The sequence below is a fragment of the Rhinopithecus roxellana genome, chromosome 12 (genome assembly GCF_007565055.1).
Source record: "Rhinopithecus roxellana isolate Shanxi Qingling chromosome 12, ASM756505v1, whole genome shotgun sequence".
NCBI classification, from domain to species: Eukaryota; Metazoa; Chordata; class Mammalia; order Primates; family Cercopithecidae; genus Rhinopithecus; species Rhinopithecus roxellana.
The window spans coordinates 120,336,779-120,364,724 of record NC_044560.1 but is presented as its reverse complement, the minus strand read 5'-3'; the positions used below and the strand labels follow the sequence as shown (position 1 = coordinate 120,364,724).

General features: G+C 47.0%; 2 protein-coding genes across 3 annotated transcripts; both read right to left on the bottom strand.

Moving 5' to 3' along the window:
* Nucleotides 1–981: 981 nt before the first annotated feature.
* Nucleotides 982–16,316, bottom strand: ZNF805 (zinc finger protein 805). Of its 2 annotated transcripts, XM_030941696.1 has the most exons (4): nt 16,059–16,316; nt 13,017–13,143; nt 9,003–9,098; nt 982–4,087 (listed from the first exon to the last, which is right to left on the bottom strand). In XM_030941696.1, exons 1-4 carry the CDS (start codon nt 16,086–16,088, stop codon nt 2,457–2,459), a joined length of 1,884 nt encoding a protein of 627 aa, XP_030797556.1. In that variant the 5' UTR covers nt 16,089–16,316; the 3' UTR covers nt 982–2,456. The 2 variants fall into 2 exon arrangements, with proteins under 2 accessions (XP_030797556.1, XP_030797557.1); XM_030941697.1 differs by lacking the exon at nt 13,017–13,143 and having other exon boundaries at nt 16,059–16,078.
* Nucleotides 16,317–22,532: 6,216 nt separating this feature from the next.
* On the bottom strand, nt 22,533–27,946 carry AURKC (aurora kinase C). The gene is made up of 7 exons (XM_010387017.2): nt 27,668–27,946; nt 27,174–27,219; nt 26,726–26,917; nt 26,273–26,411; nt 25,090–25,238; nt 23,027–23,201; nt 22,533–22,834 (listed from the first exon to the last, which is right to left on the bottom strand). Exons 1-7 carry the CDS (start codon nt 27,723–27,725, stop codon nt 22,664–22,666), a joined length of 930 nt encoding a protein of 309 aa, XP_010385319.1. The 5' UTR covers nt 27,726–27,946; the 3' UTR covers nt 22,533–22,663.

Sequence of the window (27,946 nt, the reverse complement as noted above, 5' to 3'; positions counted from 1 at the left end):
AAATACAACCAAAGCAACTAGAAGGAAGGATACAATACAGATCAGAGCAGATATCAGTGAAATTAAGAACAGAGAGTGGAGAAAAATCAGTGACATAAAGTGCTATTTCTTTGAAATGATCAATGAAATTGACATACGTCTACAAAGACTGGCAATAAGTGATACATTTCCAATATCAAGAATACAACAAGGAACGTAAGTACAGATCCTGCTGCCATCAAGAGGATAAAAGGAAATATTTCAAAGAATGTTACAAATTAGAATATTCACATAAAATGAACACTTCCTTAAGAAAATCTATAAAAATTCATTCAATATGAAATACTCTGAATAGTTCTATACCTATTAAATAAAATAAATACATAATTACAAAGCATCCAAAAGGAAAATCTCCAGGTCCCACTTGTTTGCTGGAGAATGCTACCAAACATTAAGGGAACAAATAACACCGATTCAACATATGATCTTCCAAAAAAATGGAAGATAATTCCCTCCAACTCATGTTAGGAGGCTAGTTATCATCTAGACATCAAAACCAAACAGTAACAGTTGAAGAATGGCTGGGCGCGGTGGCTCAAGCCTGTAATCCCAGCACTTTGGGAGGCCGAGACGGGCGGATCATGAGGTCAGGAGATCGAGACCATCCTGGCTAATACAGTGAAACCCCGTCTCTACTAAAAAATACAAAAAACTAGCCGGGCGACGAGGTGGGCGCCTGTAGTCCCAGCTACTCGGGAGGCTGAGACAGGAGAATGGCGTGAACCCGGGAGGCGGAGCTTGCAGTGAGCTGAGATCCGGCCACTGCACTCCAGCCTGGGCGGCAGAGCAAGACTCCGTCTCAAAAAAAAAAAAACAAAAAAAAAAAAACAAAAAAAAAACAGTTGAAGAAAAAAAAACTACAGATTATCACTCATGAAATTAGAGGGAAGCTTCCTCAACAAAATACTAGCAAATGAAATACTGTAGCATAGTATATAAACAAAATTATATACTCCATGAGCAAGTAGGGCTTATCACAAGGATGTGAGGCTGGTTCAATACACGAAACTCAGTCAAGGTAACACATCAACTGACTACAGAAGTAACATGACATAATTAGATGAATCAGTGGAGAAAAAGCAAGTGACAAAATTCAACACTTATTAATAATAACCAAAAAATCCCAGCAAATTAGGAATAGAGAGAAACTTTCTAAACTCGATAGAGAAACTCTTTGGAAGAAACTTTCAACATCATATTAATGAGAAACTGAACATTTCCCCCCAATATCATGAACAAGGCATGGATAACGTGTCACTATTTGTATTCAACATCACACTGGAAATCCTACCTAGTGCAGTAACATGAGAAAAGCAAATAAAAGGTGTACAGATGGGAAGCAAGAAATAAAACTGTCCCAAATTGCAAATGATATTTCTATGTTTAAAATCTTAAGGATTATCCCAAAGGAAATGGCAAGAAATGATGAGTTTAGAAAGGTTGCAAGACAGCAAGATGGAAAAAATGTTTCTGTATACTAGCCAACATCATGTGAAAATTGAAATTTTAATCAATGCCATTTACAATCACGCAAAAAACTATGAAGCTATAAATCTTATTTTAAATGTGCAGGAGTTATACTGTGTAAACTATAAAACAGTAATGAAATATATAGAAGAAAATTTAAATAAATGAAAAGATATGCCATGTTCATGAATTGGAAGGCTAAGATGCCAATACTCAACATACTGATCTACAGATTTAACTCAATTATATCAAAATCCAAGCAAGAATATTTGAAAAACAGAAAAATCAATCCTAAAGTGTATATGGAAAGTCAAAGAAACTAGGAATGCTAAATGAATTTTAAATAAAAATAAGACAAAAGAAATCACATTACCTAATTTTGAGATTTACCATATAGCTATAGCAATCAAGTAAACCGACAGATGGGAATCAAGAAAAATTCTCAGTGTTAGTGTTCAAAACCCATTAAAAAAGGATTTTTTTTTTAAATCAAAGACTTAAACAGTCTTAAGTGTTGGAATAAAATGTGCGCATTCATGTTTCCTTTAATCCTTAAATATGAAAGTATTTCATAACGCAAGCCTTCATATTTCTCATAAACAATGCTTCTTAAGAAGAGACAATGTTGAAGAACAAAGACATTCAGTAAGTTTCCAGACCTTCCCTTACTAACTTTCCTGACGTGGGACAGAAACGTACATATAAGACAACAGTATAAAAGAAGCAGTGTCTGCATTTCATTTTTTCTATGTCACCTCTTTTTATAAAAATTCCTGAGATAACACTGCACTGTAAACTAATGACAAAGATGGAGCTAAAGGTTTTCCTAAGTGCATAACAACCATTGGGTGTTTTTCCAGGATGAATTCAGATGGAGAATAAGGCTCTAAGCTGTGTGATTTTCTAATATGACTCCTTAGGTGACAAATGACATTTGGCAACAGGTTTTCTCACAGTGAAGACACTTGTGGGGTTTCTCTTTGGTATGTATGATCAGATGCCATGTAAGATGCTTCCTCTTGCAAAAGATTTTCCTCAGTGGTGACATTCAAAAAGTTTTTCCCCAATAAAAGTTCTTGGATGTTGACTGAGGTCTGCCCACTTGGAAAAGGTCTTCCCACATCGGTTACACTGATAGGATTTCTCCCAGTATGCATCCTTTGATGCTGAGTGAGGGATGAGCTGCGACTGAAGGCCTTTCCACATTCACTGCACTCATACGGCTTCTCTCCAGTGTGGATGATAGAGTGTCGAATGAGGTTTGTGCTCCAGCAAAATGTTTTCCCACACTCAATGCATTCATAGGGCTTCTCTCCACTATGAATCCGCTGGTGCCTTGTGAGGCCTGACCTGCGGTTGAAGGCCTTTCCACACTCCATGCACTCATAGGGCTTCTCTCCAGTGTGGATGCTGAAGTGGCGAATAAGGTCTGCCCTATTGCTAAAGGCTTTCCCACATTCTTTGCACTCGAAAGGCTTTTCTCCAGTGTGGGCCCTTTTATGCAATATAAAAGTAGAGCAGTGGGTGAAGGCCTTTCCACATTCATTACACACATAAGGCTTCTCCCCAGTGTGAATCCGCTGGTGCCTCTTGAGGTATGATCGGTGGTTGAAAGCCTTCCCACACTCGAGGCACTCAAAGGGCTTCTCCCCAGTGTGGATGACATAGTGGTGAATCAGGGCTGCGCTCTCACAGAAGGCCTTCCCACATTCACTGCACTCATAGGGCTTCTCCCCGGTGTGAGTCTGCTGGTGCCACATGAGGTATGACCTGTGCTTGAAGACCTTGCCACATTCGAAGCACTCGTAGGGATTCTCACCACTGTGGATGATGTAGTGTCGAATGAAACCTGGTCTATCTCGAAAGGCTTTGCCACACTCTTTGCACACAAAGGGTTTTTCTCCAGTGTGGCTCCTGTTATGCAAGACGAACGTGGAGCGGTGGGTGAAGGCCTTTCCGCATTCACTGCACTTGTAAGGCTTCTCTCCACTGTGAATCCGCTGGTGCTGGGTAAGGTGTGACTTCCGATTAAAAGCCTTTCCACACTCCATGCACTTATAGGGCTTCTCCCCAGTGTGGACCATGTGGTGCTGCAGGAGGTATGTACTCTTGCTAAAGGTTTTTCCACACTCTGTGCATTCATAGGGCTTCACTCCAGAGTGAATCCTCTCATGCCGAGCAAGCAGACGTTTCTTGTTAAACACTTTTTCACATTCACTGCACTTAAAGGTATTTTCCTCTTCCTGAATCACTGGATTTTCACCTGATCCATGAGAGTCACAGTCACGGACATCATCTCCTAAGGAGACCTGATCCTGTATAACCCTTGAACACACACCATCAGCTGTCCCTAAACCATCATGTTTGGGGCTCACTTTTCCAGGAAGCTTCTCCTTTTGGGAATCTAACCCTGGTCTCAAGTGTTCTCCCTGCATTTCTGAAAACCCATCCTGATCCTTGGGTTGCCCCAACTGGGAGTCCCCTGAAGCTCCTTGTGTTAGTTGTCCCCAGAATGAGATTTCTTCAGACAAGGCTAGCTCACAGGTGGTAGGTTCTGGGTTCTCGGGTTTTCCTTTGTCACCTGAAAGAAATCCAATACACAAAAGGGCCTGTTACTAACGTAGAAAGAGAAGAAACAAAATCACCACTTCAGTGAAACAAATGAAGTTGTAAACGGTGTCTTTATGTCTGTTATGTTTTGCCATCTTGAACCCCAGGTCTGTAATTTGTTTCTTTCTTTTCCTTGGATTCCTGACTCCTTGAAAGGGAGACCAGGCAGAGAGACCGGGTGAGGGGACAGGGCCTTGGGTGGAGATACCGCCTCAATTCCAAACTGAGTATTTATATAAAGGTAACTCATTATGGGTTCCTAAATAGTTTATCCTAAATAGATGACTCTGGCTGAGGTCTGGTGGCACCAGAAAGGCCAATCAGTGAGTAGAAGGTTAGGTCTCTGAGCCACAAGATATCAGCTGAACTCTGGAAAAGGGGCGAAGGCTGGAAACTTCACATGGCACTACGGGCAATGTCTCGATCAATTGTGCTTGTGTAATAAAGCTCAATAAACTCTAAAAACCAGAGCTCCACTGAGTTTCCTGGGTTTGCAATGCTCTGTGCACATATTTTACATATCAATGCTGGGTGTGTAACAAGTCACCAAGGAAGCTTTGTGTTTGGAACACCCTCAGCCCCATATCCTGTGTCCTCTTCTAATTTGTATGCTTTGTCTGCAATACACAAAACTGTGAGTATAATAGGTTTTAGAAAGTCTTGTGAATCTTTTTAGCAAGTTATGAAACCTGAGGGTGGTTTCAGGAAGTCCCCGAATTTGCAGTTGGAATTAGAGGATTTGGGCAGACTTGACAAAGTCCTGGAGGACTGTGTCCTTAATTTTGAGTTTGGCTAATCCTGGGTAGAAAAAGATCAAGGCAGTTTTCCAGTAGAAGATACCCAGTGAAGTAAGTCCTACTGGTCACGAGAGAAAGTGGAAGGTCACTATAGCCTTAGGAGACAGAATATGCAAATGAGCTATAGCACATGAGAGGGTTGTGGTGATGAGAATCTAGGGAAAGAAGAGGCACAGGGGAACTGATTCCCAACATCCTGACCTAGGTGACAGCTGTGAAGAGCAGTGCCACTCTCAGGACAGGGCTCATAAGGCAGAGGTACCACTCTGGCACAGACACAATGCCAACTGGAAATAAAGAAGAACAGAGAGCTCAGAAATCCCCTTGCACACAGATGGGGCTTTGGTAGATGGCAAGGAGGCACAGCACCTCAGTGGTGAGAGACTACTAAGGAAATAGAGCTAGAAAAATTCGGTACCCACATGGGGAATGGAAATATTGTATTCCATCACATTCTATACTCAAAACCAACTTTAGATTGATAAAGACTTAAATGCTAAATGGCAAGTTTTACAACTGACAATAAAATAAACAAGAATACCTCTTCAATATTAGGGTAAAGCAACATTTTTTTCCACAAGGCACAAAATCATTAATCACATAAAAAAACCATAAATCAGACTACACTATGTAAGGAACTCACTGAACAAAAGATACTTTAAAGAGAGTAGAAGGACAAAATTAAAAACTAGAAGAATATACCTACAGCAAATGTAACTGATAAAAGATAGGTATCTAGAATGTACAAAAATCAAATAAAAAAGAGAAAGCCAAAGAAGTTAATTGAAAAATAGGCATTTATCACCAAATAACATCTCACAGAAGAAAATACAGATTGGCTCAGAATCATGAAAAACACTAAACAACCTTACCAATGAGGAAAATGCAAATCAAGAGCACAAAAGATAATATTTTGTGTCCATTTGATTGGGAAAAATTGAGGGGCCTTATAGTTTCAAGTACTATAGGATATGGATCAATGGAAACTTCCAAAAATTCCTGAGAGGAATTTTTTGATATAGACCCTTTAGAAAACAGTGAGAATGATCTTGCAAACTAGAACATTTACATAGTCTATAATCCAATTATTGCACTCCAGAAACATCAAAAATGTGCCCCTACACATGTGAAAGATGAACATATATAAATGTCCACAGCATCACTGATATAAAAACATGTAAACAATTAAGTGCTCAGTGAACGAATATATGAATATACTGTGAACCATGAACACTGAATTGTTGAATTTTCTTCAAGGGTAAGGAAGTCGAGCATTTTTATGTTGACTACAGAAAGGATGAAGTTACAAAACAAGCAGAATATAAGTGAAGAAAAAATGTCCATGAAAAGGTGTGATATAAACTCTTGAAAAAACTGACCATGGCCAAGGGCAAGACCTCTTCCATCAGGGGAAAAGAGAAGCTACCGATATGAGAGGTTGAGAGGAACGTGTAAGGATTGCTGATTAAACAATATAAGTAGATGATACTGTCAACATGAAAACCTGCTGATACATCAGCAGTCACATGCTGAGTGGCTGGGGAAATATTAACTGTCTGGAACAAGGTCTGAATGCTGGAGTACCCCATGCAGGACAAAGAGCTGACCAGAGGCACAAAGCAGATACAGAGATTAAGTTTTGGGAGTCTATTAACATCCCCTAGAAAAAAGATGACAAGAGCTTAGAGTAAGAGCATAAGGAGGCTGGGCGTGGCTCACGCCCATAATCCCAGCACTTTGGGAGGCCGAGGTGGGCAGATCACCTGAGGTCAGGAATTTGAGACCAACCTGACCAACATGGAGAAACTCCGTCTCTACTAAAATACAAAATTAGACAGGTGTGGTGGTGCATGCCTGTAATCCCAGCTACTCGGGAGGCTGAGGCAGGAGAATTGCTTGAACCCGGGAGGCGGAGGTTGCGTTGAGTCAAGATCACGCCATTGCACTCCAGCCTGGGCAACAAGAGCGAAAGTCCATCTCAAAACAAAGGGCCGGGCGCCGTGGCTCAACCCTGTAATCCCAGCACTTTGGGAGGCTGAGACGGGCGGATCACGAGGTCAGGAGATCGAGACCATCCTGGCTAACACGGTGAAACCCCGTCTCTACTAAAAAATACAAAAAACTAGCCGGGCAAGGTGGCGGGCGCCTGTAGTCCCAGCTACTCGGGAGGCTGAGGCAGGAGAATGGCATAAACCCAGGAGGGGGAGCTTGCAGTGAGCTGAGATCGCGCCACTGCCCTCCAGCCTGAGCAACAGAGCGAGACTCCGTCTCAAAAAAAACACAGAAGGATAGGTTTCATGGAGGTGATAGAGGGATGAATTCAGGAGACATGCATGATGTGAAATCGAAAGGCTCTGGAAATGGGCTGGATGCAGGGACTCATGGAGGTGGAGGGGTTGACCCATCTGAGGTTGGATCCAGTCACCTAATCTGCCTGGATGGCAGAACCATTCACTGAAACTTGGGAGGTGGCAGGAGAAAGCAAGATCACGGGTTCCTTGTTAGGCATGTTGAGTTTTGTGCTTTCGTGATTTTCAAGTGGAGATGTGGCACTGAGGAAGGGACGATCTGGAACAGACTCTGAAGGGCTGAGTAGGAACTGCACAGACACTCAGGGTTGGATGAGCAGCTCAAGTAACCCATGCGGGCAGACACCAAGGCTCTGCAGTGGCATCAATCCACACACCTGACAGATGGCCTCAGTGTCCTCAGCAGCCTGAGTGTGGGACAGAGGTCAAATGTCACCCTGAGGTTTTTGGAAAACAGGAGATATAGGAAGACATGGAGGAAGTACTGCTTCTTAGTGTCTGTCTGACACTAAGGGAATGGGTGGAAGGAGAAGGTGGGAGAGGCTGATAGGCAGAATGTAACTGGAAAGAGAACTTGGGAGAGTAAGACAGGCCCTGTTCCCCAGAGTTCAGAAGGAAATATAACGTATCATCACTCATTAAGGTTTATATGACATGAGTAACACTCATAGCTTATTCTGATGAGTCACTTACGTAATATGGCTCAGAAACTATGCAGTTTTATGCATTAATGTATCACATGATTACATCTTCAAACTGCCCAATGGCATAAAAATGTTTTTCTTTTTTTTTTATAAAAATAATTTCTGGGCTGGGCGTGGTGGCTCATGCCTGTAATCCCAGCACTTTGGGAGGCCGAGATGGGTGGATCACAAGGTCAGGAGATCAAGACCATCCTGGCTAACACGGTGAAACCCTGTCTTTACTAAAAATAAAAAAAATTAGCCAGGTGCGGTGGTGGGCGCCTGAGGCAGGAGAATGGTGTGAACCCGGGAGGTGGAGCTTGCAGTGAGCCGAGATTTTGCCACTGCACTCCAGCCTGGGCGACAGAGCGAGACTCTGTCTCAAAAAAAAAAAAATTCTAATAGCATTTTTCAGGAACAGACTGAGTATAGTGGACTGAGTAGGTGCTCACCAGACCATCTGCTCTTCTCCTTGGACAGGCAGCTCAGCCACAATTCCTAGACTCATGGACCCAAGTACAGCCAAACGCCCAGTTCCCATGGGTGAAATGTGAGGGGAGGTGGTATTTCTGGAAGTGGGTATGACTTCCCTTATTCCCTTAATTCTCTACCAGCAAGAGGATGTCAGGACAACCTTAAAGCAACAGGTTGATAACAGAAGGACTCTAGGTCCTGAATAACTGTGTGGTACACAGTTCCCTCCGGACCCACACAGACCTTGGTATGAGTGAAAAAAGAGTTTTCATATGTGAATCATTTAAATTTTGGAGTTTGTTGGATACAGCAGCTGGTGTTAACTTAGCCAAACTCATATACAAACTTCACTAGGGTCACAGAGTAGCTGACTGGCAAACCAGGTTTCAGGCACACAAGGTTGGAGCCCCAGGACCAATCTCAGTTCATACACCTCACTCCTCCCCAGGAGTGATGACAAGTGTGACAGGGCTAGGAGGACGGAGAAACCACTAAGGGCTCCAAGGCTCCCAAACCCTTAGAGAAGCCACAGTGAGAAGCTTCCCAAGAGATCCCAGGGCCAGTGGTCTCTATCCAGTCTCAAGCCAGCAGGGACACCGACCTCCCCAGATCTTGGCTCTTACCTGGACAGGCGTCTTGGAAGAGGTCTTCCTTCCTGGTCCATGGCTCCTGCCCATGCTCTAGGTGGTAGATCAGCTCAGGTCTGGGAACAGGACATCCTGTTTATGGAGAAAGAAAGTGGACACACGGATGTTGGTGAAAAGAAATAAAGACCTTCAATCCAGTCTGGGACTTCAGGATGGGGACCAGACCTTGGAATGAAGCTACACCTATCCATGGGAACAAAAAGTTAGCATGTGATCTGGAAACCAAGCACAGGCCATGTCATGCTGCCACAGAATCACTACTCCTAATAGTAAGTCAAAAACTAGTATTTGTAGGCTATAACCATGTCCAGGGGACTATGCCAAGCATTTAAATGCATTATGTCATTTCAAAAGTGAACAATATTTACGGAATATCTTAGAGAAAAAGTGATACACTTTAAATATTAAATATTGATTCTTTTCATTCAAAACAAGGTATGTATCTTCATTGATCTATTCTTTTTTTTTTTTTTAAACATCCTAAGCGATGTTTTATAATGCTCTTCCTCTAAACCAAAGACTAAATGTGTCTGTTGCCCAGGCTGGAGAGCAGTGGCATGATCTCGGCTCACTCAGCCTCCCGAGTAGCTGGGACTAGACGCGCGTGCCACCACGCCTGGTTAATTTTTTTGTATTTTAAGTAGAAACGAGGTTTCACTATGTTGGCCAGGCTAGTCCTGAACTCCTGACTTCAGGTGATCCACCTGCCTCGGCCTCCCAGCGTGCTAGGATTACAGGTGTGAGCCACCATGCCTAGCCATTAAATGAGGATTCCAGTTGAGGATTTCCTCACGGTATACCCAGGAAGTCCATTATCATAATCAACACCATTTTGTTGACAAAGAAACCCAGGCTCGGGGAGGTAAAGTGATTTGCTGAAGAGCACAGAACTGGTGAATGGCTGAGTCAATAAGGACACCCAGGTCCTGCCATCTCTGTCTGTGTGTTTAACCACAAAGCTCCACAATGCTGCCCAGAAAGTGCCAGGTCAAGGCATGCCCCTGACAATAATCATGACGAGGATGATGGTAACAGTATTGGTGGCAACAGAGATTGTGATGGCTCCCAAGACACAGTCTGGTCTCCCAGGTGCTGTTCTGAGCCCTTTTCATAAAATAACCCTTGACCCTGGCAACAGCCCTGGGATGCAAATAGGATAAGTCCTCATTTGAACAATGAGAACACTGAGGCACAGGCAAGTTCAGTAACGTGCCCAAGGCCGTGGAGTTTTTAAAGAGCAGAGCTGGGGCTGGACACCAGGGTTCTGGCTCCAAACCCTGCTCTCCCAAGCAATACACTACAGAGGAAACCAAGAGCACCAGAGTGGGTGGCAGAGGGTGGTAACGAGGCCGAGATGTGAGCTGGAGGATTCACCCTCAGGGACCAGTGGCCAGGGTGAGGGGCGGGTCAGTGACTCCAGACCCCAGCATTTCATGAACCATTCAAATATTTAAAAACTGAACGTCCTATTGTGATATGGTTACATAAGGATATTGACAGAAACTTCACATAGCAGCACAGTGGCTCACATCTGTAGTCCCAGCTACTGGAGAGGGTGAGGTGTTAGGATCACAGTGAGCTATGATCTTGCACCACTGCACTCCAGCCTGGGCGACAAGAGTGAAACCCCATCTCAAAAAAAAAAAAAAGTTCACAAAAGAAGAATTTTTACTACAAAAAAATTCAGTGATGGTTTCATAAAATGAAGGTGTTTCATCTGTGCTGAGTAAGTTAAACTGGATGAGGGACTCATAGGAGTGGCTAAGTTTTCCTTATTTGCTGAGGACAAGGATCCTGTGAGAAGAAATGGAGCATGAACACTGCCTGGAACAGGCCTGAGACACCCAGTCAGTGCTCTGGGGATCTGGACTGTTAATTGCTTTTCTTTTCTTTTCTTTTTTTTTTTTTTTCGAGATGGAGCCTCACTCTGTCAGCAGGCTGGAGTGCAGTGGCGCGATCCCAGCTCACTGCAACCTCCGACTCCCTGGTTCAAGTGATTCTCCTGCCTCCACCTCCTGAGTAGCTGGGACTACAGGCATGCGCCACCATGCCTAGCTAATTTTTGTATTTTTAGTAGAGATGGGGTTTCACCATGTTGGCCAGGCTAGTCTCTATCTCCTGACCTCGTGATCCGCCTGCCGTGCCCTCCCACAGTGCTGAGATTGCAGGCATGAGCCACCGTGCCTGGCCTGCTTTTCCTAAAAGTGATCCACTTGTTATTTTTCTAGATTTCTTCAAAAATGGAATCCTTATCACTCTGGTAAATGAAAAATCCAGAGTCACTTGTCTTGATGGCAGGTAACCATGAAAAAGCAGCAATAAATCAAAACAACGTATACAAAAATTAGCTGGGTGTAGTGGCACCTGCCTGTAATCCTAGCTACTCAGGAGGCTGAGGCATGAGAAATGCTTGAATCCAGGAGGCAGAGGTTGCAGTGAGCCAAGATCGCACCACTGCACTCCAGTCTAGGCAACAGCGAGACTCTGTCTCAAGACAAACAGTGCTGTTTGGTCCCTGTGAGCTCATGCTGCTTGTTCAGGGCTGTGAGCCTAAGGCTGCTCCCTCTGTAGAAAAGGGGAAGTTACCAACAGTTTGCAGGATGTTAAGACTCAGCACTAAACCAGACTTTTCCTCAAATGCTAAGAAGGCAAGACGAGATGCAATAAAAGAACAACTTCCTTGGGTGTCTCTCAGCACCAGCTGATATAGTGTCTGTCCAAGCACTCTCTGAAAAAGAGCTTCTCAACCTTAGCACAACTGACATTTAGGTTCAGATAATTCTTTGTGAGATCGGGGGACGAAGAGGAGAAAGGATCTGTCCTGTGCATTACAAGGATGTTTAGTGGCATTCCAGGTCTCCACCCACTAGATGTCAATGTCATCATCTTAGCTTTAACAACCAAAATGTCTCCACACATTGCCCAGTGTCCACTGAAGCTCAACATCGTCCCTGCTTGAGAACCACTAGCTTAGAAAGACATGAACAAGGTAAAGGGAGGAGGCTGTGGTGAGAAAGGGGCCTCCTCAAGATTTGGTGGTCAGGGAAGGGCTGGGTGAGGAGGCAATGGCAGTGCTGAGAAGCGGCGGCCATGAGAAATGCTGAATTACCCTGAGAACACTCATCAAACAGAACAGCAAATGCAATCGCCTGAGGGGGGTGGGCACTTGGGGAAATAGCAAGAAGCCCAGCAAGGCTGCAGCAGAGTGACTTTAGAATCAGAGGACACGAAGGTGATTAAAGTGTTGTTTAGAGTAACACCTGGTGGTACGGAAGGTCAGTCTCCTGGGGGCCTGCCTGACTCAGCCCTTCTTGGAGAACACCCCACCACCCTTGACACCACAGACTGCGCTGTGGAGCAGATACACAAGCAACCAGGCCCACCCAGGCAGATCCTGCTCTGGAACTCAAAAAAAGAACTGCAGACGGAGGCCAGTCCATGCTGGGCAGCGGGTGAGAGACAGAGGCAAGTATGAGCTGGAGGTGGAGCAGCATTTGCTGCCTCAAGCACGCCCCACAGAGGCCAGAGAAACAGACAAGAAATCTGGAGGGGAAGGAGGGATCACAAAGAGTAAAACCTGGGGTGATTATTCTTCCCTTGAACTCGCTGAGGCAGAAAAAACCATACAGAGTAGACAGTGACATGAGCAGACCCAGAGAGAGAAACTAGGACACCATCGTGGTGGTTCTCAGTTCCTACTTCAACCCTTCATAACATACAGCTGGAAATCCTACCTTTGGGGTCTGCAAAACACCCCATTTCCTTCCACCACCTTCTTCTCCTTTGGCTGGGAGCCAGAGAGTACACTATTTCTTGTCCAAAGTGATACAGGGAGACTGTTCAGGAAGAGGTGAGTGTAGAAAATGACTGAAGTTGTAGGAAGAAGGCAAGGCAGGTTCGAGAAGCCTTCTTAACCCATCAGGCCTGGAGTCAGGGGATGGAATGAAGGAGGTGGCAGGTCCCCTGCATGGTGGAGGGGGAAGGCCTTACCCAGAGATACCAGGAGCCCACAGTTTTCCAGCATCACCTCCTGGTACAGGGTCCGCTGAGCTAGGTCCAGCTGCCCCCACTCCTCCTGGGTGAAAGTCACAGCCACATCATCAAAGGTCACAGACACCTGAAATGTCAAATAGAGGTAGCAGAGTTTGCCGTGGGACTGTCGTATGTGGTTTGCTGGAAAAGGTGCAGCAAGATCAAGGCCCAAGTCACTGAGGGACCTCCTGAGGGCCTAACTTTGTACCAGGCTGAAGGACGAAGGCAGACATTGCTTTGGACAGATGACTGCAATGTAAAAAAGAAAAGCGTCCTATACAGGAGCCATCAGAGAATGACAGAAGACAATGGCAACAACTTGTAGACAATTAGAGTTCGGGGACATCAAAGAAATGAGGAAATAATGACAATAATAATAGCAATAATGCTGACAACCACAGTGCCTGAGCCTCACTGGTCCAGCTCATGCTGAAGGCTTCATGTTCTGTTTTAAAGCTACTACAACTCCCAAACTCTGAAGTCAGACTTCTCACGTTTGAATCCAAACTCCTGAAACTGACACTTGCCAGTTTTGTGACCTTAGGGACCTCATTTATCTCTGCCTCAATTTTCAGATTAATACAGAGTTCCCATTTTCCTAATAACAGACATAAGTTATTCAGAGCTTGATGGACCTTGGGATTTTATTAATCCTCCCACAGCCCCTGAAGTGTTACTAAACACCACCGCCAATCACCTCCATGTCACAGTCGCTGACTTGAGGCTAAGGGAGCTCCGCGGATTCTGCTAGTCTTTTGTGTTTTCTGTTTTTCGTTCGTTTGTTTGCTTTTTTCAGAGACAGGGTCTCACTCTATTACCCAGACAGGAGTGCAGTGGCATGCTCAGAGCTCACTGTAACCTCGAACTCGCAGGCTCAAGCAATCCTTCTGCCTCAGCTGCCCAAGTAGCTGGGACTACAGGCATGCACCACTGCGCCCAACTATTTCCTTTTGGTAGAGGTGGGATCTTGCTATGTTGACCAGGCTGGTCTCGAACTCCTAGCCTCAAGTGATCCTCTCACCTCAGCCTCCCACAGCATTGGGGCTACAGGTGTGAGCACCAAGCCCAGCCAGAGTTTCACATGTTATAAGCAGAGACAGAATTTTAACCCAGGTCCCTCTGCTTCAGGATTTAATACTGTGACCCCAACAACCCTCCATCACCAATGTGAATCTACAATACAGTTGTGAAGCATTTCTACATATTTTTGCTATTTAATCTATTTTAGTAGCTCCTGAAAATATCCCCAAGACGTGGGCAAAACCCTCATCACCAAATTCAAGAGTGCCAAATGCCGGAGGAGTGGCAGTGCCTGGACCAGCTCATCCTCTCCCCTGGACCCCAGAGAGACTGCATAATGAACCATCAGCCTTTTCCTTCCCTGAGTCCTGCCAGCAGGTATCCCTAAGGCCAGTGTGCTTCAGGACCAGGAAACTCAAGTGGCTGAGGATAACACAGGCTGTGGTCATGAGAACCCCCGCTTATGACTGGCCAAAATGCCTTATGGGCTGAAGGCAGGATGAACATCCAAAAAAGACCACAGGATCTTGCCCTTCCAGGCCATGTCTCAGCAGGTGGGGATGCGGGTAACCATGGTAACCTCACAAGTCCTCTTGGACCTCCTTAAACAACCAACACACTTTGCCCTTATCTACACAGTCCTCTCTAATGGAATATCTGCCTTTCGCTTCCGATGGCCACTGTGACTTGCTGGAGAAAGAGTGCAAAGTTCACCTCCAGGGCTTCTCAGCCAACTGACTGTAAAAACAAAGGCTCTGGTGGTCCACACACTAAATATGAATTTCTGTTATTTAAGTGCTGTGTGTCAGCAGGTAACTAAACAGGTTGGAGTCTTGACCTCCTCTTGTGTATGGCAGTGTTTATAATAGAATGTCACTTTAAGGAGATCAGGATTAAATGAGATGATAAATAATGTTCATTTCTCAGTTCACATCAAGGACTCAATGAAGGCCAACCGTTATAGTTCTTGTGTTAATATTGATGCTCTTTGTCCCCACAAAATCCTTACGACCTCAAATCAGTAGCTGTCTAAAATTTTGCCAGATTCTTTATACAAAAATGCTAGACCAAGGGCAGGTGAGAAGGGGACTACTTTAGTCTGAACTGCCACGAAAGGCCACTTCAAAGAAGTGACATTTGAGTAGAGCCAACAAGATATGAAAGGGTCTTGCAGAGATCTGAGGATAGCGTCTGAGGCTGAATGAACTGGAAAGGCGAAGGCTGAGGGATGAGAAAGAACTCTGAGTGATCATATTGGTGTGTCTGAAGGGCTGAGCCAGGGAGGAAAGGAAGGAAAGAAGGACAGAGGTGGTCAGCCATAGTGGACCGGGTAGGGATATGCAGGCCATGGCTGAGTTCTGCTTATGTGTGTGACGGCAGTCCCTGGAGCGGAACTTAATTTATCCTTCCACCAATTATTGAGCACCTATCAGAGGCCTGACACTTTTGGCGGTGGAAAGCTGCAGAAGGGCTAAAAGTGGGGCATCGTATGTGATTGGTTAGGCTGAGCACGTATGGCTTTCTCTGCTTGGTCCTCTGTTGGAAGCGGAGGCAAAAATTAGAAGAACAGTCAGTTACTAATCAAGTCCTATTTGGGGCCTACTGTTCCAGGAGTTACCGTTTAGCTTCCTGAAATGTCACCAGAGGGTAATCTAGCTCCTTGCAAGACTAAGTTAAGGCAGGCTGGTTTCCAGAGTTGTTTAATGTAGAACAGGAGGTTGGTTTCCTGGGCAGGTGGCTACAAAAAATTGTACGTCACAGTCCTATAATCTATGTATAGTCTGACTACTGTTCACTTGAATATTCAGTCTCTCAGGTACTACCACGACAGAAGATAAACTAAGTGACGAGCCTGCTCCACGTTTCCTAAACAAACAACACTACAAAGAGGAATCCTGTGGCTGTCTTGGCTTCCGGCCTGCCCAGGAGGCTTCCCCGAACTAGCAGAAAAGCAGCAAGGCCGAAACCTCGTCCACTCACCTGCGCCGGGTCCGTCAAAGCCGTCGCCATACTGGGACCCTGAGGCCCGAGCGCGGCGGGGGCTGCGGCGAACAGGGCGGGTCTCGCGGGCTCAGCCGAGCCCCCACCCCTTCCCTGCGCCGGGCGCGGTGACCTTGGCTGACAGTCGAACTCTCCCGTTACGGGGAGGCTCACGGTTCGCTCCGAGACGCGGAGGTCGCTGTCGGCCTCCTACCTGCTCATTTCCCCAGAGCCGCCAGGGAGGCGGCCACAGAACACCGCCCCCTCCCTACAGCCGGCGTGGACGGAACCGTCGCGCCCAAATTACGTCTCCATCCAAATGCCGGAAGTCCCGCCCCAAGCTCGCGTCCCACAGGAAACGCCCCTGGACTATCATTGGCCCCAGGGCCCGCCGTCGCACCTGGCAATGCCTTTTAGTTAATGTAGTTAAATGTTCTAGTTAATGTTCTCAACAAACCACCTGCAAAGGGGGCCGATCCTGAGCCGGCAGACCTCAGTGTAAAAACCGCAGCGGGCCTACAGCCCGGCTCAGGCCTGCCTGTGTCCTGGGGGCACAACTCGGAGGCCAGGGGCCAAGCGTGAGACCGTCCATTCTTCGCCGGAGGAAATCGAGCCCCAGGAGGCAGGGACATTTGTCAGGGTCTGGGCCAGTGCAGAGACCCTAGACCAGGCCCCGGACCCTGACTTCCACCTTGCGTTATCTCCCCTACGGATCCTCTTACACAGATCAGTGGGCAGTCAGAGTAACCAAAGGGGGACGTCAGGCGGCGCGATGCGGCCGGCCTGGAATCCCAGCGCCTTGGGTGGCCAAGGGGGGCGGATCGCTTGAGCCCAGGAGCTCAAGACCAGCTTGAGCAACGTAGGGAGACCACTAAAAAAAAAAAATCTTTTTTTTTTTTTTTTTAATAAGCTGCGTGTGCTGGCGCACACCTGTGGTCCCAGGAGGCTGAGGCAGGGGGATCGCTTGAGGACAGGAGTTTGAGACCTGTCTCGGCGACAGAGCGAGACCTCATTGGTACCAAAAAAAAAAAAAGTAGGCCGGGCGCGGTGGCTCACGCCTGTAATCCCAGCACTATGGGAGGCCGAGGAGGGTGGATCACGAGGTCAGGAGATCGAGACCATCCTGGCTAACACGGTGAAACCCCGTCTCTACTAAAAATGCAAAAAATTAGCCGGGCGTGGTGGCGGGCGCCTGTAGTCCCAGCTACTTGGGAGGCTGAGGCAGGAGAATGGTGTGAACCCGGGAGGTGGAGCTTGCAGTGAGCTGAGATCATGCCACTCACTACACTCCAGCCTGGGCGACAGAGTGAGACTCCATCTCAAAAAATATATATTTATATATATATATATGTATATTTTTTTGAGTCAGGGTCTCGCTCTGTTGCTCAGGCCATAGTGCAGTTGTGCGATCACAGCTCACTGCAGCCTCAAACTCCAGGGTTCAAGTGATCCTCCCACCTCAGCTACCCGAGTAGCTGGGACTACAGGCACACACCACCATGCCCAGCAAATTTGGGGTTTTTTGTTTTGTTTTGTAGTTTTTGTAGTCAGAGTTTCACCATGCTGCCCAGGCTGGTCTTGAACTTCTGGGCTCAAGTGATCCACTCACCTTGGCCTCCCAAAGTGCTGGGTTTACAGGCGTGAGCTACCGCATCTAGTCTGCTCAAAAATTTTTTTTAAATTAGCTGAGCATCGTGGCGCACCCGTGTAATTCCAGTGACTCAGAAGGCTGAGGTGGGAGGATGTCTTGAGCCCAGGAGGTCAAGGCTGCAGTGACCTGTAATCACACCACTGCACTCCGGTCTGGGCAATAGAGCAAGACCCTATCCGGCTGGGACACGTTGCAAATGCACTGTCTGTCTTGGAGCTTCTTTGGCCAAGCTCCGTCTTCACATGGTCCAATCACTTTTGCTTTCGGTATTGGCCCAGAGCCCTGGTAGAGTGGATTTGCCATTCCTTGATGTGGGGAGTCTTGGAGTGGGGGAGCTCATGACTCCAACTTTGAGCATGATCAGTTTGAAATGTCTGTACAACCACAAAGTGTCTGTGCCACCGCAGTTCAATCTCTGACTGAATATTGGGAGAGAAGTCGTGCCTGGACATAAAAATTTGGAAGTTTTTGGCAAACACTGTTATTTCAAGTTATGATACTGGACAAGACCACGAAAAAAAAAATGAGCATAGATGGAGAAAGGAATGGAAAGAGGTGAACATTGTTAAACAAAAATTACAGGAGGCCATTGTTTTGGAGCTCCTACAGTAGGCCCCACCGACCAAACCAAAATGGAATCTTTCATGCTAAATGTCATCTAATCAAACTGAAGCTTTAAGGAAGCAGACAGATCCCAGTTTTTCCTAAAAGCAGATTTCAGCCTACCTGAATTAGTGAAATTAGGAAGTCCCCTCTGCTTTAACCCTTAGAAAAAAAGTAACCTGTTAACCAATCAACTTTTGTTTTCTATTGTTCTATTTTATTGTTCCCACCTTACAAAACCCAGTGTTCTGCCATTGTCCAGTGGGAACCCTAATTTCTATTGTGTAGAACAGAGATTGCCCCAATTCATGAATCACAAACAAAAGCCAATTAGATCTAAATTAGTTGTAATTTTGGCCTTTTGACAACCCTGAACTAACTGGTTGCAAACAAGAAAGCAACAAAGTCATGTTAGGAGTTACAACAATCTTTTTTTTTTTTTTTTTTTTTTTGAGGCGGAGTCTCGCTCTGTCGCCCGGGCTGGAGTACTGTGGCCGGATCTCAGCTCACTGCAAGCTCCGCCTCCCGGGTTCACGCCATTCTCCTGCCTCAGCCTCCTGAGTAGCTGGGACTACAGGCGCCTGCCACCTCCCCCGGCTAGTTTTTGTATTTTTTAGTAGAGACGGGGTTTCACCGTGTTCGCCAGGATGGTCTCGATCTCCTGACCTCGTGATCCGCCCGTCTCGGCCTCCCAAAGTGCTGGGATTACAGGCTTGAGCCACCGCGCCCGGCCAACAATCTTTTAAGAATTATATTATACAGGCTGAAATTCCAGCACTTTAGGAGGCTGAGGCAGGCAGATCACCTGAGGTCAGGTGTTTGAGACCAGCCTGGCCAACGTGGTGAAACCCTGTCTCTACTAAAAACACAAAAATTAGCTGGGCGTCGTGGCGGGTGCCTGTAATCCTAGCTACTTGGGAGGCTGAGGCAGGAGAATCACTTGAACCCGGAAGGCAGAGACTGCAGTGAGCCGAGATCATGCCACTGCACTCCAGCCTGGGCAAGAGAGCAAGACTCCGCCTCAAAAAAAGAAAATAAAAAAAGAATTATATTATACAAAACTTTAGTACTCTCCATTAGTGACTGCTTTTTTTTTTCTTCTCATGACTATGAAGGTTAGAGAATAAGATCCAGCTTTCAATGATTTGACAAATACATTATGGTTATGAAAATGGAAACAGGGTGTACAGAAAATGCCCTCCAGAGATTTAAAAGTGGAGAAAGTATCATGACAGGATGTTAACTGCGTGGAAATGGAGATGGAATCAATTTCCTAGAAGGTATTATTTATAAATTGTGATTACTGAGCGATGTGGCTTAATTAGCATGCAAGCTGTTAACACTGTTATCCATCACTGACAATACTATTTTGCCCAATTTAGAAGAGTCATAATTCTCCTTTTCACATATGTACGACCCTTAGGGTTAGTTTTGGCTTTGGATGCAGAACAGATATTAAAGTTAATATGTGCAGGTGAGGAAAGCTATGTAGATATTGGTGACAATTTTTTTTTTTTTTTGAGATAGTCTCACTCTGTTGCCCAGGCTGGAGTGCAGTGGCACGTAGCTGGGACTACAGGCACGAGCCACCATGGCCAGCTAAGTTTTGCATTTTTTAGTCAAGACGGGTTTTTACCATGTTGGTCAGGCGGGTCTCGAACTCCTGACCTCGAATGTTGATGTGCCTGCCTCAGCCTCCCAAATTGCTGGGATTACAGGTGTGAGCCACCACACCCGGCCTGGAGACACTTTTAAGTCCCTCATGGAAGGCATGTCAGTGTCTTCATTATTTTATTTTTTTATTTTTTTGAGACGGAGTCTCGCTCTGTCACCCAGGTTGGAGTGCAGTGGCCGGATCTCAGCTCACTGCAAGCTCCGCCTCCCGGGTTTATGCCATTCTCCTGCCTCAGCCTCCCAAGTAGCTGGGACTACAGGCACCCGCCACCTCGCCCGGCTAGGTTTTTGTATTTTTTAGTAGAGATGGGGTTTCACCGTGTTAGCCAGGATGGGCTCGATCTCCTGACCTCGTGATCCGCCCGTCTTGGCCTCCCAAAGTGCTGGGATTACAGGCGTGAGCCACCGCGCCTGGCCGAGTGTCTTCATTATTTAAACATATATCATCTGGTGATCAGTGCTGAGGCCCTAGTGATTTTTCTATCCTTACCTGCCAAAAATGTGCCCAGTGATGTGTTTATCCAGCACCTAAAATGTATAAATAGCAGAGTGTATATGTATGAACCAGTTAATTTATTAGGAATTGCCAAGTGTTTGAAATGTTAATTCAGGAAAACTGATAGGATAAAGCAAAGCATAGAGAGGTAAGCACTGTGTCTCCTCATGCAGGTAAAAGAAAGAAAAAGAAAAGAGAGGCAAATACTGAAGGTGCAGGTTAAAAACCATGAACCAATGTCTTGGAGTATTTAACTTACAGATCTGCAATAGTGGGAGCTGCTCATCTGAGTGAAGTGGCTGAATTATTTATACTTAGGTTAGTGGGTCTGGTCATAACAGAAATCATGCCTGCAACTGCTGGACATTTCACAATGAGGAGCCTTTGTAGAATATAATGATAGGAATAACATTAACAAGGCAAACTCCATATAATGTGCTTAACAACTAAAGTTAGGAGAAATACTGGTGTAACTGACTGCATTGATCAAAAAACGTATTGGAGCTTACAGCTGAGTAGTTTAGATGCTTACTGTGGTAGTTTAGTCAGTTTATAATGGGTGCAGGGAGCAGCTGACACATGGAACTGTCACAGAAGGTTACAGAAGGCTGGAAGGCCACTCCCCAAACTGCAGCATGCAGTAATTTCTTTTTTTATTTTATTTTATTTTTTTTTGAGACGGAGTCTGGCTCTGTCTCTCAGGCTGGAGTGCAGTCGCTGGATCTCAGCTCACTGTAAGCTCCGCCTCCCGGGTTTACACCATTCTCCTGCCTCAGCCTCCAGAGTAGCTGGGACTACAGGCGCCCGCCACTTCGCCCGGCTAGTTTTTTGTATTTTGTTAGTAGAGACGGGGTTTCACCATGTTAGCCAGGATGGTCTCGATCTCCTGACCTCGTGATCCACCCGTCTCGGCCTCCCAAAGTGCTGGGATTACAGGCTTGAGCCACCGCGCCCGGCCTGCAATAATTTCAAAAGAGGTGATGTTATATTTATTATGAGGAATGACTTATTCTAATGTAATCAGAGTATGACACAACACAGAGGTGCTAATGTATTCATTTGAGAATTGCGTTGCACTGATGTGCAGTGAAATATTTTATTTCTAAGACAGCAGCATATTGATGTCCATAAAAAGACAGTGGATCTTTCGGTTGATGAGTCTTGTTTTACAAATGGTGTACTCCTGAAAACATGAAGAATAAGTTGGATCAAGGAGCCACTGTGATAGGTGGCAGGTTATGTACCCTCAGGGCATTTATCTGCAGAAAGTAGGCAAGAGTTTTCTTCTTTTCTTTTTTTTTTTTTTTGAGACGGAGTCTTGCTCTGTCGCCGGGGCTGGAGTGCAGTGGCCGGATCTCAGCTCACTGCAAGCCCCGCCTCCCGGGTTTATGCCATTCTCCTGCCTCAGCCTCCCGAGTAGCTGGGACTACAGGCGCCCGCCACCTCGCCCGGCTAGATTTTTGTATTTTTTTTAGTAGAGACGGGGTTTCACCGTGTTAGCCAGGATGGTCTCGATCTCCTGACCTCGTGATCCGCCCGTCTCGGCCTCCCAAAGTGCTGGGATTACAGGCTTGAGCCACCGCGCCCGGCCTCTTTTCTTTTTTTTTTGAGATGGTGTCTCACTCTGTCTCCCATGCTGGAGTCCAATGGCACGATCTTGGCTCACTGTAGCCTCTACCTCCCGGGTTCAAGCGATTCTCATGTCTCAGCCTCACGAGTAACTGGGATTATAGGTGCCCGCCACAACGCCCGGCTAATTTTTGTATTTTTAGTAGAGACAGGGTTTTACCATGTTGGCCAGGTTGGCCTCAAACTTCTGACCTCAAGTGTTCCACCTGCCTCGGCCTTCCAAACTGCTGGAATTACAGGCATGAGCCACCATGCCCGACCTGAAAGTAGGCAAGAGTTTTCAAGGAGAATGGAGTCACCATCTCCAGAGGTGGAGGGTGGGAGTAGCAGGGAGAACCACCTTGGGCAGCTCTCATAGGAAAGAGTTCCCACAAGAAATATTCTATCCAGTCTCATCCTAATTCACACAACTATGAAGAGCTGGTACGAAATGATTCGGTTTTTATTAATTAGCATCTTACATCTTAAAAGAGAAAAAAAATAAAGACAAATGAGGTGGCAGAGCCAGGAGAGCTCCCTGAACACACACAAAGGAACAGAGGCAGACAGGGCTCAGGAAGCCACCTGAGCACAGGGAGGCAGCACCCTTCGGGAGTGGGCCTGAACCCAGGGGTGCTTCAGGATCTCGGCCAGGGGCAGTCGCTCCCAGGGCTGGTATCTGAGAAGCTTGGAAATCAAGTCCCGGGCCCCCAAAGGCATTGATAGTGGAAACCTCACATCTACCTGATGAGGCCAGGAGAGAAGGAAGAGAAGTCTGGTTAATCTCTTTGGTCAATGTTCTCCCTCTTCTTTGAGCCTTGTTAAGGCGCTGTTCTGGACCACAGCAGACAACCCTGTGTGTGTGCCCCAGTTCCCACAGCCCAGCAGCCATCACTGACCAGCTCCCCCATGAATGCCCAAAGGTGACTGTCCCACCTTGAGGATGCGTCTGTAAGTCTCACTATGGGAGGCGCTCTCGAAGGGTGGATATCCCACCAGCAGCTCATAGCAGAGCACTCCAATGCACCACAAATCCACCTTTTCATCATATGTTCTTCCCTCAATCATTTCTGGGGGCAAGTAGTCCAGTGTCCCACACATTGTCTTTCTCCTAGAGGAAGGCAGAAAAGGGAGTAAGTACTAAGCAGAGGCCCAGGATGAGGGAAATTCTCCTTCCCCAGCTTTCATTGAGATGTGGAGGCCCTAGGACATCCTGGAAAGTCTCTCCCAAGCACAGGAGTTTGGAGAGACAAATTTTTAATATGGATCAAGGTTTAGAGAAGGTAAGTACTGGAACAGACTATTCATAAATTTATATTTTGGAAGTATAGTGATTTAGCTCATGCTCCAGAATGTTTTCACAGAATAGTCTCAGCATTAAGAAAGATCTAGAACAGGCCGGGCGCGGTGGCTCAAGCCTGTAATCCCAGCACTTTGGGAGGCCGAGATGGGCGGATCACGAGGTCAGGAGATCGAGACCATCCTGGCTAACACGGTGAAACCCCGTCTCTACTAAAAATACAAAAAAAAAACTAGCCGGGCGAGGTGGCGGGCGCCTGTAGTCCCAGCTACTCGGGAGGCTGAGGCAGGAGAATGGTGTAAACCCGGGAGGCGGAGCTTGCAGTGAGCTGAGATCTGGCCACTGCACTCTAGTCCGGGTGACAGAGCGAGACTCCGCCTCAAAAAAAAAAAAAAAAAAAAAAAAGAAAGATCTAGAACAAACTGATGGTGTATCAATGAGAACCAAGTAAATAAATTATGGTAAGAAAATTTCTGTATGAAAATTATTCATACAGAAAAACACACTGCTGGAATTGTGGAGCAACGACTTTCTTTTTTTTTTTTTTTTTTTTTGAGATGGAGTCTCGCTCTGTCGCCCAGACTGGAGTGCAGTGGTGCAATCTCGGCTCACTGCAAGCTCCGCCTCCCAGGTTCACGCCATTCTCCTGCCTCAGCCTCCCGAGCAGCACAGGCGCCCGCCACCACGCCCGGTTAATTTTTTGTATTTTTAGTAGAGACAGGGTTTCACTGTGTTAGCCAGGATGGTCTCGATCTCCTGACCTCGTGATCCGCCCGCCTCGGCCTCCCAAAGTGCTGGGATTATACGTGTGAGCCACCGCGCCCGGCCAGCAATGACTTTCTTTACATGCAAACTTACTGGTATAGTTATATATTAACAAAGAACAGAAAATAAAAGGTTTGAAGGGATCACATTATTGAAATTTACAAATACATATTAAGTATATGTGTTTGAAAAAGGCAGCAGAGGCCAGGCGTGGTGGCTCATGCCTGTAATCCCAGCACTTTGGGAAGGCCGAGGTGGGCGGATCACCTGAGGTCAGGAGTTGGAGACCAGCCTGACCAACATGGTGAAACCCATCTTCAGTAAAAATACAAAATCAGTCGGGTGTGGTGGCCCATGCCCGTAATCCCAGCTACTTGGGAGGCTGAGGCAGGAAAAGCGCTTGAACCTGGGAGGTGGAGTTGCAGTGAGCTGAGATCACACAATTGCAATCCAGCCTGGGCAACAAGAGCAAAACTCTGTCTCAAAAAAGAAAAGAAAAGAAAAAGGCGGTATTTCAGCCAGGCGTGGTGGCTCATGCCTGTAATCCCAGCACTTTGGGAGGCCAAAGTGGGCGGATCACCTGAGGTCAGGAGTTCGAGACTAGCCTGGCCAACATACCAAAACCCCGTCTCTACTAAAAGTACAAAAATTACCTGGGTGTGGTGGCACATGCCTGTTATCCCAGCTACTTGGGAGACTGAGGCAGGAGAACCGCTTTAACCTGGGAGGCCAAGATTGTGCCCCTGCACTCTAGCCTGGGTAAAAGAGTGAGACTCCGTCTCAAAAAAAAAAAAAAAGAAAAAGAAAAAGGCAGTATTCCAATACAAACCCCAAGTTCGTATCTAGGTTTTACACATGGACACATGAAATACATTAAATTGGGTCATTCCTAACTGGTACTTAGAACTGACCCTACCACCACCACCTGACCTACCTCAGGGAGGGGGTGTGCACAGACCAGCCAAAATCTGCAATCTTCACCTCACCCCTGAGCCCCAGTAGCAGGTTCTCTGGCTTTATGTCTCTGTGAATCACTTTCTTCTCATGGCAGTACGTCAGGGCGTCTGCCAACTCCTCTATTATCTGTGGGTGCAAAGAAAAGTCACCCTGAAAGTGAAGCCTGGCACAATTTCCATCTGAGGTGGAACGCTCATCATGAATTGAATGATTGCAGTGGGATCTTTTTGGTCTGGCAATTAATTGCACCAGTTACTGGTGTGTGGGGTGTGGATTTCCTTTCCTTTTTATGTGGTCTTATAGGATGGATGGTAAAATGGACACAGATCCTCCCTGTTGTCCTAGCACAGCAAGTAGCCAGATACAGAACCTACACTGAGCCACTCAGATGATCTCTTACAGGACTTGAGGCCCGAGGAAATGAAACAGAAACAGGAGGAAAGACGGAAGACCACTCATCCTGGCAGACCAAGCTGACTGGACCATTGCTGCTGGGAAAATCATTGCCATGATTCCCTTTCCGGCACCCTCTAGAAATCTCTTTGTACCTATCTCTAAGCCAGTTCTAGCTGTTTATTCAGTGAACTCCTTCACAGGCTTTCAATATGTTTCTTTACATAAGGCAGTGGAGTTAGATTCTGTTGCTTACAACCAAGGAATCCAAACCTATACACAGTACTTATTAATATTCTGGAGATACAATGAGGTTAATTATGGTATCCAAGGATGAAAGTAAACTTTTCTTTTTTTTTTTTTTTTTTTTTTTTGAGACGGAGTCTCGCTGTGTCGCCCAGGCTGGAGTGCAGTGGCCGGATCTCAGCTCACGGCAGCTCCGCCTCCCGGGTTCACGCCATTCTCCTGCCTCAGCCTCCCAAGTAGCTGGGACTACAGGCACCTGCCACCTCGCCCGGCTACTTTTTTTTGTATTTTTTAGTAGAGACGGGGTTTCACCGTGTTAGCCAGGATGGTCTCGATCTCCTGACCTCGTGATCCGCCCGTCTCGGCCTCCCAAAGTGCTGGGATTACAGGCTTGAGCCACCGTGCCCGGCGAAAGTAAACTTTTCAAAAGGCAATCCGGACCCTCCTGACAGCCACAATCAGAGCTCCCACCAGCCCACAATAAACTCATAGACCCCAGAGCCTCCAGTCCCCCACCTCACCGTGGCTGTGCGCTGTTCATCTAATTTCTCGCTTTTTTGCAGCTCCTTGTAGAGCTCCCCCCTCGGAGCATATTCCAGAATCAGGTACACCCGGCGTGCATCATGGAAATAGTTATACAGGCGCAGGATATTGGGGTGTCTGAAGGATTAATGTTGGAAGAGTCAGATTTCTCCCTGAGGCCTATCATATGATGCCACTGTCACTGCCTGGTCACACAACTGGCAAATTACGCTGGGACCAGAATAACAACAGCCTTATCTGGGAGCGAGTGAGGGGAAAACAGAGGAACCAGGATTCGACTGTCTGACCCAGGGTAGGAGGTAGTGTAAATGGAATGAGCTGCAGAGAAAAGTCTTCAAGGTATAAGTGAAGGGTTTACTTGGGGTTAGTATTTGGGGAAAATGCTGGGCTCTGACGTCAAAGGTGAAAGAGCAAGCAGAGACTGTCCTTACTGTAGATGCGCCTGGATCTCAATTTCCCGGCGCAGCTGGTGCTCCAGCCCTTCCTTCTCTATCTGCGACTTGAAGAGAACCTTCAGGGCCACAATGAAATGGCTTTCCTTGAGCCGAGCCAGGTACACATTCCCAAATTTCCCCTTGCCCAGGGGACGCCCGATTTCAAAGTCATCGACTGTGAGGTGCCGCCTGACAGGAGAGGAAGAAAAGAGCCTCAGCTTGGGAGGTAGGGTAGGTGGAGGGACAGTCAGGGACCCCAATGCTTTCCTTCCTCTTTCACTGTATCCTTCCTCTGCCGCTTTCCCTTCTCACAAGGGCCTAGTCCTGTGTTCCTCAGGTCAGTAGTTCTCGGTCCCAGGAGCCAGTACCCCACACACCCAGCCTGTCCTTCATCCCCACGTCCCACCTCCCTTCCTTTTCCAGATACCAAACCCAAGGGGCTCACACGGCTGGGCTGCTGGGCCGCTGGGCTGTTTGGTTTGCTGCCGTCACTGAAAGAGAGGAAAGGAGACGGGACGGAAGGAGAAAGGGGAGACAAAGAGAGGGCAGGGGAACAGTAGAGGAGGGAGAAAGCGGAGGAGAACAGTAGAGGAGGGAAGAGGGAGCGAGAGGTGAGGGGAAGAAGGGGAGGAGAAAAAGAGAGGGAAGGGGAAGGCAGGGGGAGAGAAGGCGGGCAGAGGCGGAGGGAGAGGTAAGGGGAAGAAGAAAGAGTAAGGTAAGGGAGGGAGGGGAGGGGGAGGTGAAGAGGCAGAGAGAAAGGAAGGGGAGGGGAGAGTAGGGGAGGGAGAGGTGAGAGAAAGAATGGGAGGGGAGGGAGGGAGTGGGTAGGAAAGGAAAGGGTTGGGGAAGGGAGATGTCAAGAGATGTGTCTTCTGCGCACCCGACCCCGGGCCCAGCCCCCAGCCTTCCCCGCGTCCTTTCTCTGGCGCTGGCTCTCACCCGCTTCGCCTGCAGGCTGAGCTCTGCCCGGCTGCACCGCAGCTCTGGGGGAGCTCATGGGGAGAAGAGGTGACGGCGCGGACGCCTTCCTGAGCCCTCTGGATGGCTGTTCCCTTTCACAGGGTCCTGAAAGGGGTTGGGAGGTCACTTTCCGGCCGAGGCGCTTCCAATCCTGCTCGTCCTGCGGCCTCACCGAGGTCCCCGACACACACAGGCTCCGGTATCCGCGGCCTCGTGAGCAGCCGTGGCTGCGCGGCCTTCTTTTATACCCGGCGCTGC

Bases quoted from the DNA above. Each gene is read 5' to 3' on its own strand.
- ZNF805 (XM_030941696.1), bottom strand. From the start codon at position 16,088: ATGGCGACGGCTTTGACGGACCCGGCGCAG. The intron at 13,144-16,058 runs GTGAGTGGACGA...TTGACATTTCAG, and splicing joins CTTTGACGGACCCGGCGCAG to GTGTCTGTGACCTTTGATGA. The intron at 9,099-13,016 runs GTAAGGCCTTCC...CTCCATAAACAG, and splicing joins TGGGCTCCTGGTATCTCTGG to GATGTCCTGTTCCCAGACCT.
- AURKC (XM_010387017.2), bottom strand. From the start codon at position 27,725: ATGAGCTCCCCCAGAGCTGCGGTGCAGCCGGGCAGAGCTCAGCCTGCA. The intron at 27,220-27,667 runs GTGAGAGCCAGC...CCTCTCTTTCAG, and splicing joins TCAGCCTGCAGGCGAAGCGG to TGACGGCAGCAAACCAAACA. The intron at 25,239-26,272 runs GTGAGGTGGGGG...TTGCACCCACAG, and splicing joins ATGAACAGCGCACAGCCACG to ATAATAGAGGAGTTGGCAGA.